This window comes from Nuphar pumila, chromosome 3 (assembly GCF_984573655.1).
Source record: "Nuphar pumila chromosome 3, dmNupPumi1.hap1.1, whole genome shotgun sequence".
NCBI classification, from domain to species: domain Eukaryota; kingdom Viridiplantae; phylum Streptophyta; class Magnoliopsida; order Nymphaeales; family Nymphaeaceae; genus Nuphar; species Nuphar pumila.
The window spans coordinates 28,496,360-28,512,236 of NC_143251.1; the positions used below are offsets into that span (position 1 = coordinate 28,496,360).

General features: G+C 37.7%; 1 protein-coding gene across 1 annotated transcript; it reads left to right on the plus strand.

Moving 5' to 3' along the window:
• Window positions 1-4,775: 4,775 nt before the first annotated feature.
• LOC149842428 (uncharacterized) lies at window positions 4,776-10,357 on the plus strand. Its single transcript, XM_090001438.1, has 6 exons — window positions 4,776-4,876; window positions 6,305-6,434; window positions 6,926-7,642; window positions 7,829-8,336; window positions 9,056-9,137; window positions 10,082-10,357. Exons 1-6 carry the CDS (start codon window positions 4,778-4,780, stop codon window positions 10,304-10,306), a joined length of 1,761 nt encoding a protein of 586 aa, XP_089857564.1. The 5' UTR covers window positions 4,776-4,777; the 3' UTR covers window positions 10,307-10,357.
• Window positions 10,358-15,877: the final 5,520 nt, after the last annotated feature.

Here is a 15,877-nt window from a genome sequence, read left to right on the forward strand (position 1 = left end):
CAAATCACTCAGTGTCTCTAGATCCTTCCCTAACATCTTTTCTCGTCTCTCCACCACCGGTGTCCACTCCAACTGTTCATCGCCCCCTCAGATCACATCCATCCAATGGTCACTCGGTCCATGATCGGCTGCCTAAAACCCAAAACTTTTATAACTTCTCTTTAGCCACTTATCCTTACTGGCCTCTATGCATCCCTCATTGAGCCCGAACCTACTACTTTTAAACAAGCTTTCCAGCTTCTCCAGTGGCAGATGGCTATGCAACTGGAATATGATGCTCTTATGAGTAATTGGACGTGGCACTTCATCCCTCCGCATTCTCTTATCAATGTAGTCAACTATAAATGGGTTTGTCCTATCAAAAGTATCACTCAGATGATACTATTGCTCGGCACAAGGCACGTCTTATGGCCAATGGGTTTAATCAAGAAGAAGGTCTTGATTTTTTTGAGACTTTTAGTCCTATCATCAAGCCAACCATAATTCAGGTTATTATCTCTCTTGTTGTCTCTTCAAAATGGGCCATGCATCAACTTGACTTCAATAGTGCCTTCCTAAATGGTTATCTCGATGAAGACGTATATATGAATCAACCACCAGGCTTTGAAGACGCCAAGTTTTCTCACTATGTGTGCAAATTGGATTGTGCCATTTATGGGTTCAAGCAAGCTCATCGGGTGTGGTACCAGCGTTTGAGCTCCTACTTAGTGTCCTTTGGCTTTGTCATATCTCAATCTAATGCCACTCTTTTCGTTTATAAAGAATGTTGCCTCATACTATTCTTACTAGTCTATCTACGTAGATGATATTATAATTACAGGTAACTCTCCAGAGGCCATCACCCACATGATCGCAGACCTTGGCTCTACTTTCTCTGTCAAAGATCTTGGGCGGTTAAGTTATTTTTTGGGTGTTGAAATTCACTATCTACACAATTATGTGCATTTATCTCAATGACGGTATATTATTAATCTTTTCAAGAAAGTTTCTATGGTCGATGCCAAACCGGTTGCCACTCTAATGAGTTCCTCTCTGAAGCTCACCAAAGTTGGGACTGCGTTATTCTCCGATCAAAGGATGTATCGTAGTGTTGTGGGTGGCCAACAATATCTATCTCTTACTCGCTCGGACATTGTGTTTGTTGTCAACAAGATTGTTCTCTCTTGATTTCAAGGACTCTCTTAATTATACGGACTCTTCAAGATAACTCAAATGTACAACACAAGAATTATCGTTACCCAGTGTCCTATTCTGCCATGTAAATCGTGTTCAGTAGATGAGTTATTGTTACATTAGGTTACCTAGTGTTCAAGAGGATTATAAACATGTTCTTTAACGTCTCAGCTATATTCATCGAGACCTTATTTTCTTCACAGCTATTGTTATTCTGTTTGTCATAGTTCTTGTAGTTTTTCAAAAACGGTCTGGACTTCATTAAGATATTGTTTTGGTCCTGCCAGGGTCCGAACCATTTACTAGTTGGGTGGGCTGAAACCGACTTTATCGGCCTCACACGGCAGCCCAAACTCGGCCCGTCTTGTCTCCGGAAGGTCAATCATAAGTACCACTCCACAAAAATTTTTTTTTTCTTTCAAGTTTTATAAAAATATGGACGTGGTTGCCTTTAAAAAAACTAATCAACAACTGACCCGCTTCCAATTTCAATGAACCGTACATACTGATTGAGTATAGTGCATTTTCATGGATTTGCTTAATCTTCAAGGTCACTCATTTTGTGAAATTCGAGTCAATTTAATTGTGAGCTTTTGTTTTTCTGAAAAATGTCAAAAATAGAGATGTACTGGCAGTATAACTCAATTTAAATCTTTGTTAAATAAAGTCAATGATACTGTTATCCACAAACGACTAGAATAATACCTTTTTCTTTTATTTTCCTGAAAATAAATAAGCATTCTTCCAGCTTCAACGAATGATGTCCAAAAAAAAAAAATCACCCAACATAAACCCTGGGGTGAGGGTTTTATGCCTCGGGATGACGACAGTAGGTATAGCAGGCTGAGTTAGCGCGATCAGGTCTTCGACCTCATATAATAATGCTGTCTGTACCGGTATCGGCCCTAAATCGTTGGGCCACCGATTCAGCTGTATCGGCAGATACTCACGTGAATCGTTCTTTATTCGCCAGAAAATAATAAAAAAAATATTACGTGTCAATGTAACATGTGTTTAAAACCATTAAAATAATATTAAAATACTAATAAAAATTTAAATTTTAGCATTTATTTAAAATATAACCTATTCAGGGTGAAGTGTATCGATTTTCTTCGAGTAATAAATCGAAAAAAAATATCTGTAAACTAAAAAAAAAAAAGTACGCGTAATTTTGAAATTAGGAAAAAATGTTGGGCAAAAATGTAAACTTTCTTAAATTTTTTTTTTTTAAGTCTATCAGTTCGCCGTTGGAATCTGGCCGCCTGTCCCCGGATTGGTACGGCATCCAACGATAAGTGACGCGGCCGTGGGTCCCGCTGTTAATACCGTGGGGCCACGGATGACGCTTCCAACCGGAATTAGAAAACTTTGGGTTGAGCTTTTGACTGACCAAAATTCGGCACCGTATGGGTCCCGCATTGACCGTTGACGGTTTTTGACGTGGAAGGTGGACCCCACCGACCGGACTCGTCCACTTTTTCATAAGTGACGAAAATGCCCTTTTCATTTACATCAATGAAGTTTTGGGGTGCGTCCGTGGTTGAGAATGGCCATTCCCTACAGAATACAACTCTGATGACGGACGTTAATTCAAGAATTGGTGTAAAATCTGCATCACGCGGACACGATGGAGACTCGACTCGAGGGATAAATACGTGATTTGAAAAAAAATTAATGATTTAATATATAACATTCTATCTATCAATTATAAAATTCAAAAAATACTTAAAAAATATAAACAATGTCAAACACGTGTCGTAGCATGCCGTGTCATGTCCAGTGTCCCCATGAGATGGTTTAAAACATGTTAGAGAGAAAACAAGCAAAATTGAAAGCATTTAAATGCATACAGTTAATGTGTTCGGTATTTTTTATTTGCTTGCATTTTATGTTGAAACTACTCGATCAAAAGTGCATTTTACACACCACCCATGTGGTAAGCGGGGTCCTGTGCCAAGCTGAAGGCCCAGGTTCGAATCCCTCTGCCACATGGTGCTTAAGAGATATCTGGTAGGGGGTCTGCCTAACCCTAACTTGCCTATCAAAAAGAAAGAGTGCATTTTACACACCAACGGGGGCTCCGCTTGTCTACTAGGAGCATCTAGTGCAGGTCACCTTGTGTTGGGTCGTTGCGGGTTCAAAACCCAAATGGTATAGTTTTGTAACTGGTAGGGGGTCTGCCTAACCCCCAGCTTGCCTTCCAAAAAAAGAAAAAGTGCATTTTAGTCCAATGAGAGATCCGCATGGGTAATAGGAGCTGTCACTGCATCTCATTGTGATGGGACATTGCACTAAGGGTGGCAAAACCTGGCAAGTTGGGTTAAGCCAACTTGTTTAATAAACGGGTCGACACGCCTAACCCGTTTATTAAACGGGTTGGGGGTATGCCAACCCGCCAACCCGGCTGACCCGTTTAATAAAGAGGTTAGGCAGGTGGGTCGACCCGCTAACCCGCCCCGCTACCCGCCAACCCGTTTTCCCGACCCAACCCATTTATTAAACGGGTTGGCGGGTCATGTCAGGTTACCTGTTTATTAAATGGGACGGGTTAGTGTTTGCCACAGCCGAGACCCGTTTAATAAACGGGTCGGGTTCGGGTTGAGGTATGCTGACACACCAACCCACCAACCCAACCCGATTGCCACCCCTACATTGCAGGTTCAAAACTCAGTGGTACGTTGAATAATAACTAGTGGGGTCTGCCTAACCCCAGCTTGTCTTTAAAAAAAATAAAAAATGCATTTTACAATATGAAATAAGACTTGCACCTATGAGTTTTAGCTAGAGAGTATGGTAGAAGGAACATGATGAGGTAGGGCTACAGGGTTGTGAAGCCAAAGTCACAAGATCTAGTCCTTTGGAAAAAATCCCGATAAGTTAAGATCCTGCAGTGTTTTGAAATGCTTGACTTTGTAAAACAACCTTGAGAAAATATCATCATACATACGTACATATATAAAGGATGAGTAATGAGTAGGTGCTAAATGAAATATGTTAAATGAGTTTTTCAGGGTTTTTTTCTTTTATTTTTAAACTCTGATTATACAGATGTGATCTATGTACTTGATTTTACAGGGATCAGCTCTTGAAGTGTTCGATTGTGGGTTTTTATAAGGTTTCAAAATCAACAGTCTCAAATCTTTGTCAAATTTTGAGGCTCCAAATATCATTTTTTTTTTCATAAAAAAACACATAATTCAGGTATGGATTCCTCGTAAATAGACCTCGCCCAATACATTTATGGAGCAAAAAAATGCGAAAAAAACAGAGAGAGGGCAAAGAAACCCATTTAGCAGTTATCATTTAGCACCTACCCATTTCTCTATAAAAGATATAAAAACACAAATAACAATCCAGACAACACAAAAACTGTTTCTAACGTGTTAATCATGTGCTAAAACTGCGATATTATCAAAATAGGTGATATTGGTAAAATTGAGCGCCGAATTAACACAATAATAATTTGACGGAATGATAGAAGTAGTTTCGGGACGCCATCCCGTTTAGGAACCCGTAATTTCTTGTCATTTATTTCGCCGTTTGCCGTGAGAGAGAGAGATGTACTGTAACAGTGAGATGGTGGTGATGATGATAAGGAAGAAGGATGCTCCTCTTCTTCCCTTCCTCTTCTCCCTTCTCCCCCTGTAGCTTTCCCCTGGACGCTACCGCATCTATGGAATACGAAAGGATAGAAAAGATCGAGGTACTGATCTCTCTCTCTCCCTCTCTCTTTCGTGGTTTTCGTCTTAGCCTCGATCCGCTCGAGATTCGGATCGTATGCGCTTGTCTCTTAGCACCTGAGTTTACGTTCTGTCCCAATCTGGACTCTGTTTCTATGGTTTCCTCTGATAATGCCGGAAAATCGACGACTCATGCGTCGTTCTGGTGGCCTCTCGCTATGGTTTCTTCTAGGGCGCGGAGATGGAGACCGGAAATGCGATCGCTCGTTCAAAGGTGAATCGTCTGTTTGAGCACGGAATCAGTGTTCGATCTGTGATTCTGGCGTTTGTGCTCGGTCTCTTTGCTGTAGATTTTGGTTCGGACATGTTTTCTGGCGAAAGATCAGATATGGATCTTTATTAGCTTAAAGAACAGGAGTTTGCTTGCCTTTTTTGTCGAAAAAAATTGTTTTTGACTGAACTTCTGCTCGCCTATGTTTGGTTTTTTCAGTTAACGGGGAATTTACTTGCTTTCTTCATCGAAAAATTTGTTTTATCTGAAATTCTGTGCATCTAGGGTTAGTTTTTTGATGCGGCATCTGAGTGACTCGCTGTATTACTACTGCTGCTGCCACTACTACTACTGCTACCTACTTGCTTCATTTGAATGGGTACATTCAATATTTTTTATATCAAAAATTGCGGAAGCATTACCGAAACCGAGAAGTTCGAGTTGTGCTTGTTTCTGTTTTTTGCGAATTTGCTAATTTTTAGTTGTGCCTTAGGAGAAATGGCTCGAATTGATTCAAAAGATAAGATTTATTTTCAGTTATTCTATTGCTGATGATAGTTTTGTGGTGTGATTTGTGGCTTTTGTGTTCTCTCTCTCTCAAAAAAAGATATGTGGCTTTTGTGACAATTCATTTTAGTTTTCTATTCTTGTCCATTTTTTGTTGGAAATCCCAGATCCAGTGTATGTGAATTCTAGTTAGTGGTTTTCACTTTGGATTTTGGTTCTGACGTCAAATTCTAGGGTTCTGTTGTGAATATAAATCGTTAATTTCGCAGTAAAATGCTCTCTACGTTAGATTCTAAAAGGAAAAGGTGAAAAAAAAGTTTCTGGAGTCAGTGACCAAAGAAGCTAGAAATGTGCCTATACTGCTCTCTTTTTAATCAGTCATATCCTTCTTTTTGGCTTTCTTTTATTCGAAATTAATTTCATCATTGGATTTTGTTTGTTCTGAAATTTAACACCCTTTTTACATGCGTGATGAATAGAAAATTCTGTTTTTCTTAAATACCGTATGCTTAGTAACAGTTCTCGCATTATTGATTTTTGTGATGGCTGTTATGATCATTGTGTGCAAGTTCAGGATTCGTTTGAAGTCAGTACTGTATTGACATGTTCCACTATACTTTCTCATATAACTCGAATGACTCATTACTAATTTTTTTTTGTTTTGAAAAGTTAGCAGGGAAGTGTCTCTCCTAGCAAATTGAGGCTTAAACTCTTGGGCATTCAGAAAAATAGAAAAGAAGAGGAAGAAGCTGAAACTGCATGCTCGTCACTCACTAATGAGAACAACGAGTTGGATGACCAAGGTCATGGTTGATTTTGTGTACATACATTGTTTATTTTGATTGATTCAGTATTTTCTTTTCTATTTGTTTCCATCCCATATATATAGAGCTGAACTCTTATATTATAAGCCTTGTCTATTAGGTTACATCTGTTATTACATTTTTAGAGCTTTTCTGTTGTTTGTTAGTTTTTTCTATTCATGTAGACATGTTAAAAGATCAATTCTTAAAGATAATATCTTTCTTTAATAGGTTTTGCATATCATGACAAACTTGGAGACTTCTTCAGAAAGTGAATTATTTGCTTCAGTAGGGAATGCCCTCGTATTTCATAGCACAAGGCCAATTCAGATCAAATGTTAACTTGTTGAAACTTTTGGCTTTTCAGATATTCATGTTTAAATATGGGAACTGAATCATACTTCTGTACAAGGAATCAATTTGGTCAACTATTAAAAGGAACTTAATAGCTCAAAAATTTGATTGGTTTGCTTGATTTATTGAATAAACAGGCATCATCAGTTCCACAAATTGCAAGGATGTAGGTGTCATACACACTGAAACCTCCACTTTAACAAGTGATGCAACATGTCAAAATTCAAACCTTGTGGTTCATAGTCCTTCCCCTCCAAAAGATCAAGACAGTGCTAGAATATGGAATGGTTTGAATCCAAATCGATCCCAGGAAGATGGTGATGCTGTTTATGATGGTGGGCTTGAAAATGGCAATGTGTCAAATTTCGTGTTTCAGAAGTCAGAGAGGTTCAGCCAACATCGAATTATCTTAACACCATTTTCAAAGCCAGCAGCTTCTAAATGGGATGATGCATGGAAGTGGATCCCAACTGCTCTGTCAGGTCATAATCAGGTTAAGAGTAAACCTAAAACAGGAACTGCTCAGCCACATGGTGTCCAAACTTTGGTGTCAAAAAAATCAGGATTTATTCATGGAAATCGCCAATCTAGCATTGCAAATGGCCCTCCGGCAAAGGTTGTTACAGAAGTCACAGACAGAAGAGCTTCTACTGCTGAGGAGGTGGGCACCAAACGGATTGATCCCAGTCAAGCTAAGAGGGACACACACAAGTTCTCTTTTACACCACCAATATCCAATCATCTACAGAAATCAGTAAATTGGGGAATTGAGCCTTCTCTCTGTGCAGATAATTTTGGAGATTCATATGCTACACCTTCAGTCCTTGCGGAGGTTCCTGTTTCAGATTCAACAAGTAAGCTTGCATTTTATTTATAATATGTTGGATCATGATTTGTTTGTTAACATATTTGCGTCTATATGGTAGCTCTTGCTGTTTATTGCCAAATCCACGTTCTGTATTTTTTTCCTTGAAACAAATAAGACTTTCTTCTTTTTCTGTTTCATGAAAATCACTGAGCAATTGTTTTGGGTTTTGCAGCAAGTCTTGGTAGACATGATTCATCTGGTTCAGTTCATAGTGCTACAACTATTATTCCACCACCATCAACAGTAAGGTCTGTGTCAATGAGGGATACGGGCACAGAAATGACTCCTATTGCTAGCCAAGAACCTTCAAGGAGTGCAACACCTGTTGGGGCTACAACACCAACGAGAAGTCCTGATTCATCTCGACCATCAACTCCTGGACATGTTGCACCTGCATCTTCTCCCGCAAATGCAGCTAGCAATGTTTTAGATCATCAGATGGACCTTCCAAAGGATGAACTATCTGAGAAAGATTTGCAATTGAAAACTAGGAGAGAGATAGCAGCTCTTAGTGCACAGCTTGGTAAGATGAACATTGCTGCATGGGCTAGCAAGGAAGACGAGGGCAAAGATGCATCCACCTCCCTTAAGACAATTGATGTTGAACAGACACCCAAATATGTTATTGGGATCCGTGCTGCAGCTTGGGAAGAAGCAGAGAAGGCTAAGTTTATGGCCAGGTTAATATACTGAAACTTTTTTAATAGAGCTCTTCATGGGAATATTGTTCTATGCCTTTTTTATGCACAAAAGGTCAAATTTTGTAGTTAGATGTCACTGTTCTTCAATTCGACAAGTTGACATATCATCAACTTGATTAATGTAACTCTTCACACTATCACAAATTATGGAACTGAAGATTCTTGGAGATGTCTTGAATATACTGAACCATACTCAGTAGCATGGCATTTGAATGGCGTGAAACTTGAAACTCAATGTGTTTTGAACTTCTTAAAACAGGAAAAGCCGAAGAATATAAAGTCACATCACCTATGTAAACAGTAACAACTTTGTGACGAGTCTCTCTCACTGCAAATATCAGTATATCACTCACACACACAGTTGAAAAAAGTTAACTGGATGTTATAAGCAAGTTATGGCTCGCCTTGTTTACTTTGAGAGAATAAAAAACATTGAAGTTAAAGAACACTTGATCAGTACAAACTGGACAGTTTTGAATAAGAAAATGTGTTATGAAAGCATGAATTCAAAAAGTCCAGATGAGGTCAGCTAGTTCATTCTGGCCACAAAATGAAATAAATTCACTGGTGGATTTTCCAGGTTAAATGACTGTTCACTTGCTTAGGACCTATAGTTTTGCTGTGGACTATATACTCTGTTGGAATCCATGTTCTAAAATGTTAACATATTGAATGCTATTGTTATTGACTTGATTCAGGTATAAACGTGAAGAGATCAAGATACAAGCATGGGAAAACCATCAAAAAGCAAAGGCAGAGGCAGAAAGGAGAAGAGAAGAGGTATTTGCTATGATCCTATTGTCTTGATTATATCTCCTAGATCTAACATCACTTTTTTTTCCTTAAATTTGAAAGCTTCTCTTTGTGGCCATCAATCTCCTACTTTAGACTAATGATAGAATTTTTGTGTACGTTTGGGGGCTGTGAATCTTACAATGTTCCATCATCTTTTCTCATCCATCATTGTAGGAACATTAATAGCATATGTATATTATATATAACATTATATAATACATAATATTATATTTTGATATTTATATATTTTGTATATAATATTATATATAATTTAAATATATATCAATATTATTGTACTTCAAATTATATAATAATGTTATGTAGTATTATCACAATGAAACCAAGTTTAGAATTTGTCATCCAAACAACAAAACTAGGTTAAAGTTTACAAAAACCAGATTGAAAAAGTTCTAAAAAAAAACAAGTTTGACGTGTCATCCAAACACCCCCTAAGATGTTCTTTTTTTTCCTGCGAGATGGTCCAATATATATGAGAGTATGCTATAATTGTGTTGCATCATAGAGTTCCTAGGGAAGTTTAGCATATCCTGTGATATTAGGTACTTCTGCACATCATAGAACTACAGGGGTCAAATGAGATAGCTGGATGGTTGTGTTTCACTGTCACAACCGAAAGGTTTTGGGTTCGAATCCTGTGGGGGTTATCTGTATAAGAAATAAAAAATGCGCAGAAGGGTAGAGACTGGTTGTTAATGTTGCACTATAGCATAGTGAGACATCTGGAACAATTCCATGTAATTCATCCAAACGGATTCAAATTCAATATTGTAGTGAGATACAATGAGTTAATATTCTGAATCTCTCTCTCTGGAAGAATAAAGCATGACATACAATTTATACTGCTGAGGATGCAAATAATTTTCTAATGTCAAAAGTGGTCTGATGGTGTCTGGTTCATTTTTTTCCAGGTTGAAGTTGAAACGATGAGGGGGCAAGCCCATGAGAAGCTGATGTGCAAGCTTGCTGCAGCAAGGCACAAGGCTGAAGAAAAGCGAGTGGCAGCAGAAATCAGAAGGAACCAGCAAGCTGCAAAGACAGCAGAGCAAGCGGAGTACATCCGAAGGACGGGGCAGATTCCTTCCTCTTTTTCCTGCTGTGGGTTGTGCCGTCGAGGCTCATTCACACATTTGTAACAACACATGCACACATTGTAATTCTAGAAAAATAAATGCATATTTTTCTGCTAGTCTTTTTTGCTGCTTCTACATCTGTTCATCCAGAATCTCTCTCTCTCTCTATTGATTGACCAAATTAAACTGATCTCATCCATGTGACAAACTTTTAATACAACAGCAACAACAACAACAACGCCTTCATCCCAAACAATTGGGGTCGGCGATATGAACCAAAAAGAAAATCATTATAGGTCCTCCACATGAATCCTTCTCCTCCAATCATTTCTATCCAATGTCATGTCCTCAGTGAGGTTCAAAGCATTCATATCCTTTCTTATCATCTCCATCCAAGTCTTCTTAGGCCTACCCTGACCTCTTTTAGCTAATATATTTTCCCATTTCTCCATCCTTCTAACCGGAGCATCATTAGGCCTTCGCCGAATTTGCCCAAACCATCGTAAACGATTCTCACTCATCTTATTTTCAATGGATGCAACACCTACCTTCTTACGCCGACCCAGAATGATTTTCAATGGATGTGACAAACTTTTAATCTGTATAGAAATTTGTTATCAATCCAATGAAGAAAATATACCAATTGACACGGAATAGTAAGCTTTCTGATTAATCAAAGTATTAAAAACCAAAAAAAATATCAAGAATAGATTTTGAAACTAAAACTTTTGTATAGCCGCCTCCTATGAGAATTGGGCATGAGAGTTTTCAGGTGTATCTGAGATTAGGGTTTTGGGAGCTTTGTATCTCACCTTTATATTTTATCATATCTTGCTAGTGGATGTTTACTCCTTCGCCTGTGGACATAGGCCTGAGTGTCCAGTCGCATGCCTTCCCTTTATCTTGTGATTTGCTTCTGGTTGTGGCTTGCATAACAGTAAGACTAGAGTTAACCAGTTCTTTATGAGAACAAAAAAGGATCGTCTCCACTCCTTTCTATACTCATCACCATTTCCATCTCCCAAGTTTTGGCTTCCAAACACCAATAAGGGTAGGTGGGATAGGTAGCAATTTATTGAATCCTCATCTCCCCTCCGACCTCCAGTTCCCACATAGAGCCTAATTAGCATAGTTGACTCAAGAAGGAAACAAGAGTTCATGGAGCTGATATAAGATTCAAAACTCGTTTCAGTTTTAATTGCATTTTGGTTGGCCAAGGTTTGCATGGACTTAATTGATTAAAAAGTCTAAAGTGGGTCTTGATGAAGACTCTCAATCTAGGGCCAACCCCATGAATAAATCGAGTCGAAGTAGAGTATCTAATCTAACCCAGTCCAAGTTATAACACTTGATCGGCTGCAGTTCTTAGTTCCATGGCCTTAAGAGGTGGATATGTTACCCCATCCTGGGATTAGTTCAATGAGATGTACAATTGCCATGAGAGTTATGTTGCATGAGTTACTTTTGTTATAGAAATTTATTTTCTAGGCCTGCTAAACTTCAATAAGGGCTTGTTTGGTTGACCGCTCTAAGAACCAGTCCATTTTGAATTTCAAAAGTAAGGGCACCTTAGCTCGACCCCTTTGAGAATCATTCTCGCCGGTTTAAGGGAGAATAATTCCCATCAGAAACAAAAAAATCTCGTGTTTGCAAACATGACATTTTGGTCTTCTTCCCTTTGTATGAGGGAAGGATTCAAAATAGAAAATGATTCCCCAACCCTCAGAGAAAGGGAGACAAAGCTTAGGCTCTTTGAACAAAAATTTTCATGTTGTTATGTAAATCACAATCACAACTCTTTTTCAAGGTTAGTGAAACATGAGAAAAGTACTACTTGTGGTTGTGATTACCAACTGTGATTGTTTTTGCCTTGAATCTTGTTACAAGATCGACCTTGTGACCGACAATTACAGGTTCTACTTTCTCAGTTGTGATTGTTAATCCTCACTTGTTGCCAAAGCAAACATGCCCTAAGTCTCTATATTTTTTTCGCTGTAAAAGTCTTCAACCCCCAAGACTAGAGATGCATTAGCCATGCTGAGACTGAGACTAAGGTGTTTAAGCTCGCTCAGTTTCCCATGTGCTAGGTTTGAACTCAACCCAGCTTGGTCAAGCTTGGAGTGCAGGCTTAGGGTCGGCTCTGCCATGCTTGAATCGAGTTATTTTTAGTAAAAATCAGTGTTGTGAAAGCACGCTTTTGCGCTTCACTTCCAAAATAAACACCAAAATGCTTCAAAGCATAGCAAGCAAACAAGGCTTACGTTTTTGCTTTTGAAAAAAGTGTGCGTTTTGTGAACCAGGGAGCGGATATGTGCCATGGTTAAGTGCCTGGCCAAACAGGTGACAGCATTTTATGTGGGACCTACACTCTGAAACTGTGGGCCCCATGCAATGCTGGCATGACATGTCATTAACTATGACACTTAGACATGTCATCATTTAACCGCTACTTTGATCTCAACTCCGCTTTGTGCCTTGGTGTGAAGTATACACTTCACCAAAATGCTGGTCAAATGGTTTTACTGTCCAGCTCTTGTTTACTTTTAACCAGGAAAAAAAAAATGCCATGAGTCCCCAAAATCAGGCAGTAGGTGATTAGGGCTTTAGGCTTTGCTTAAGCGACTCCATGGACCCCCAACAAAACCAAATCGGCTCCACCCACCCCCAAAGTTTTTCATATCTTCATGCCCCTCCTTGGGATTTTATTGATGCAAGTTGCTTTGTAAAAAATTGGATGCAACTCAAAAATCAATGGTTGACAAATAAACACAAAATTTTGTATTTTAAAAAATCATAATTTTCATCCAAAAAGTATGATCCAATTGTCGATTCTTATTATCGACCATGCTGAATATATCTATGGGTTCAGATTTGATAAAAACAATTGAACCAATAAGATTTAAGTGGGGTATGAAGCTGGGGGATGACATAAGGGAAGAGTGGAATCGAACTCCAACAAAACAACATGTTCGGCCGCGTCTAAAGCAAGTTTGCCTTAATTTGTCAGACTTTTACATTTTTTTAGTGTTGTGAGGAGTGAAGACTAATTGAACGAGTTACAAGTAATGTGTGTTTTTCTTCTCAATCTATTATGTTTCATATTCATAGCATACTCTGCCACCTTCCCATTCACGTCTCTCTCTCTCTCTCTCTCTGATGCAGGAGCTGGACTGAACAACTCGGGATCCATTAGATCATTCTTTTCTTTATTTGAATTTGGATACTCGGGTTCCATTAGATCATTCTTTTCTTTATTTGAATTTGGATATTTGATCACTATGTGATCCATATCTTTAGGATAAGTTTGTTTTGATTGAAAAGTTATCAATAGGTAGTTACTTGGATTGTGCAGGAAACTTATTTTATTTAGATTTTTCAGAATTGCAAATTTCTCATCTAAATAGATGAGAAACCGAGGAGTTTGGAGTTTAAATTGATATGAAAAAATTTCTTGTTATTTTCAATCTTTTCTTACTTTTTTAGATAAAATTAGTTGTAGTTTTGGTAGCCATAGTAGTTAGTTTGGTAGATCTTTCCTCCTCGTAAATCTGGCAACAGATATCAAAGTAAGATATTTCTCGATTCGATTGAGGAACTATAATGTCAGTCTCAAATTCATGAGAAGTCTGAGCTTAACCCGAGGAGCAACATCAAGAAGAATATGATTTATTGGTCTTCGACAAGTCACTTAGTTCGAGGGCACACTAGGTTTTTTTTAGGAATCTTCAAATGAGGAAGCACAGTTCGTGCGGGCTGAAGCATGCGTTGTTACGCTTGGAATCACCAGAGAAGGTTCACACTTCTCAACCCTCTTACACTGCAGTAATTCTCTCAAACGCGAAGAATTTAATTGCTAGAATTCTATATAAGTTCACATATTCATACACTGCATTTATAATCACGTAAGGGGTTCAAGTTTGGGACACATACCTGGGAGAAATTCCTTCAGCCCCAATAGACACATCTCTTTGCAATTCAAGCATATAAATGTATCTTAATGTGCATTATTATCTTGTAAGTTAGTTTGATTATTTTTGTACTTTAATTGTTATATGCTTGAACAATTGCAACCATTGGAAGAGAGTGACTATTGGGATGGCCTCCTAATAGTCATCTTATGGCCACATGACCTTATATCTCTCGCTTGGCCATAAGAGATATCCTGAGTTTTTATGCTTGTTCTCAATTAGAACTTTGCATATACACTTTCTGAGTGATATTTTATTCACTCATCACTTAGACATACCTGAGTCTCATCTGACTCACATGTCTAGTGAAAACATCCTCAGTGACTGTCTTGGTTAGCGGATCTGCTACCATGTCATTTGAAGGAATATACTCCACTGCTATTTCATTTTTCATAAACATATCATGAATATATTGACATTTAACTTCAATATGTTTACTTTTAGAGCTATCAGCTCCTGTTTGTATTAGTCTTATAACAGCTTTATTGTCATAATAAAATTGAAATTGATCTTTTGAAATATCCAATTTTAACTCATTTAGGAAGTGATTTATCCACACACTAAAAGTAGTTGTCATGTTATAAGCAATATACTCAGCTTCTTGGGTATATTGTACCACACACCCTTATTTCTTGCATGATCATACAATTGCCCCACATCATAACATAAATACATAACAAGAGGTGGACTTTACTTCATCTCTATTACTAGCAAAGTCAACATCTGAATAGCCTACAAGCTTTAGACTATCTGACTGATAGCATAGCTTGACTTTCTTAGATCTTTTTAGATATCGAAAAATCATTTTCACTGCTTTCCAATGAGAGAGCCCATGATTACTTTGATATCTACTCACTATACTTACAACAAAGCTTAAATCAGGTCAAGTGCAAAGCATTGCATACAGTAGGCTTTCAATTGCCTGAGCATAAGAAACATTCAACTTTTCTTGTCCATCTTTTGGACAATCGTTCTTACTTAGTTTTAAATCTTTTACTACAAGAGTACCTTTTGTCTTGGTACTTTCCATTCTAAACTTTTTTAGAATATGGTCAAGATATTTTTCTTGACTTAGATACAAAAATCTTAATTTTTTATTTCTTTGTATTTTAATTCTAAGGATATATGAAGCTTCACCCATATCCTTTATTTTAAATCGAGAACTTAATCATGATTTGGTCATATTTATCACGTCTATTTCATTTCTTACAATTAATATGCCATCAACATAGAGAGATAACATAATAAACTTACTCCCACTATTTTTTGCATATACACAGTGATCTAGACTATTTGTCTCATAACTCAACTTGGTTATAGTATTATGAAAAGTCAAATACCACTGTTTTGGTAACTACTTAAGTCCATACAAGGGTTTATTCAACTTATATACTTTATCCTCTTGACCTTCATTTTTAAAACCTTCTGGTTGCTGCATGAAAATAAATTCATTTAGTTTACCATTTAAGAAGGTCATTTTCATATCCATTTGATATAGGTTACAATCAAAATAAGCTACCAATGCCAAAATAATATAAATAGATGTTAGTTTGGCTACAAGAGAATACGTTTCTTCATAATCAATCTCTTCTCATTGAGAATAGTCTTTTGCTATTAATCTTACCTTGAATTTATCAATAGTTTTATTTGCCTTGAGAACCCACTT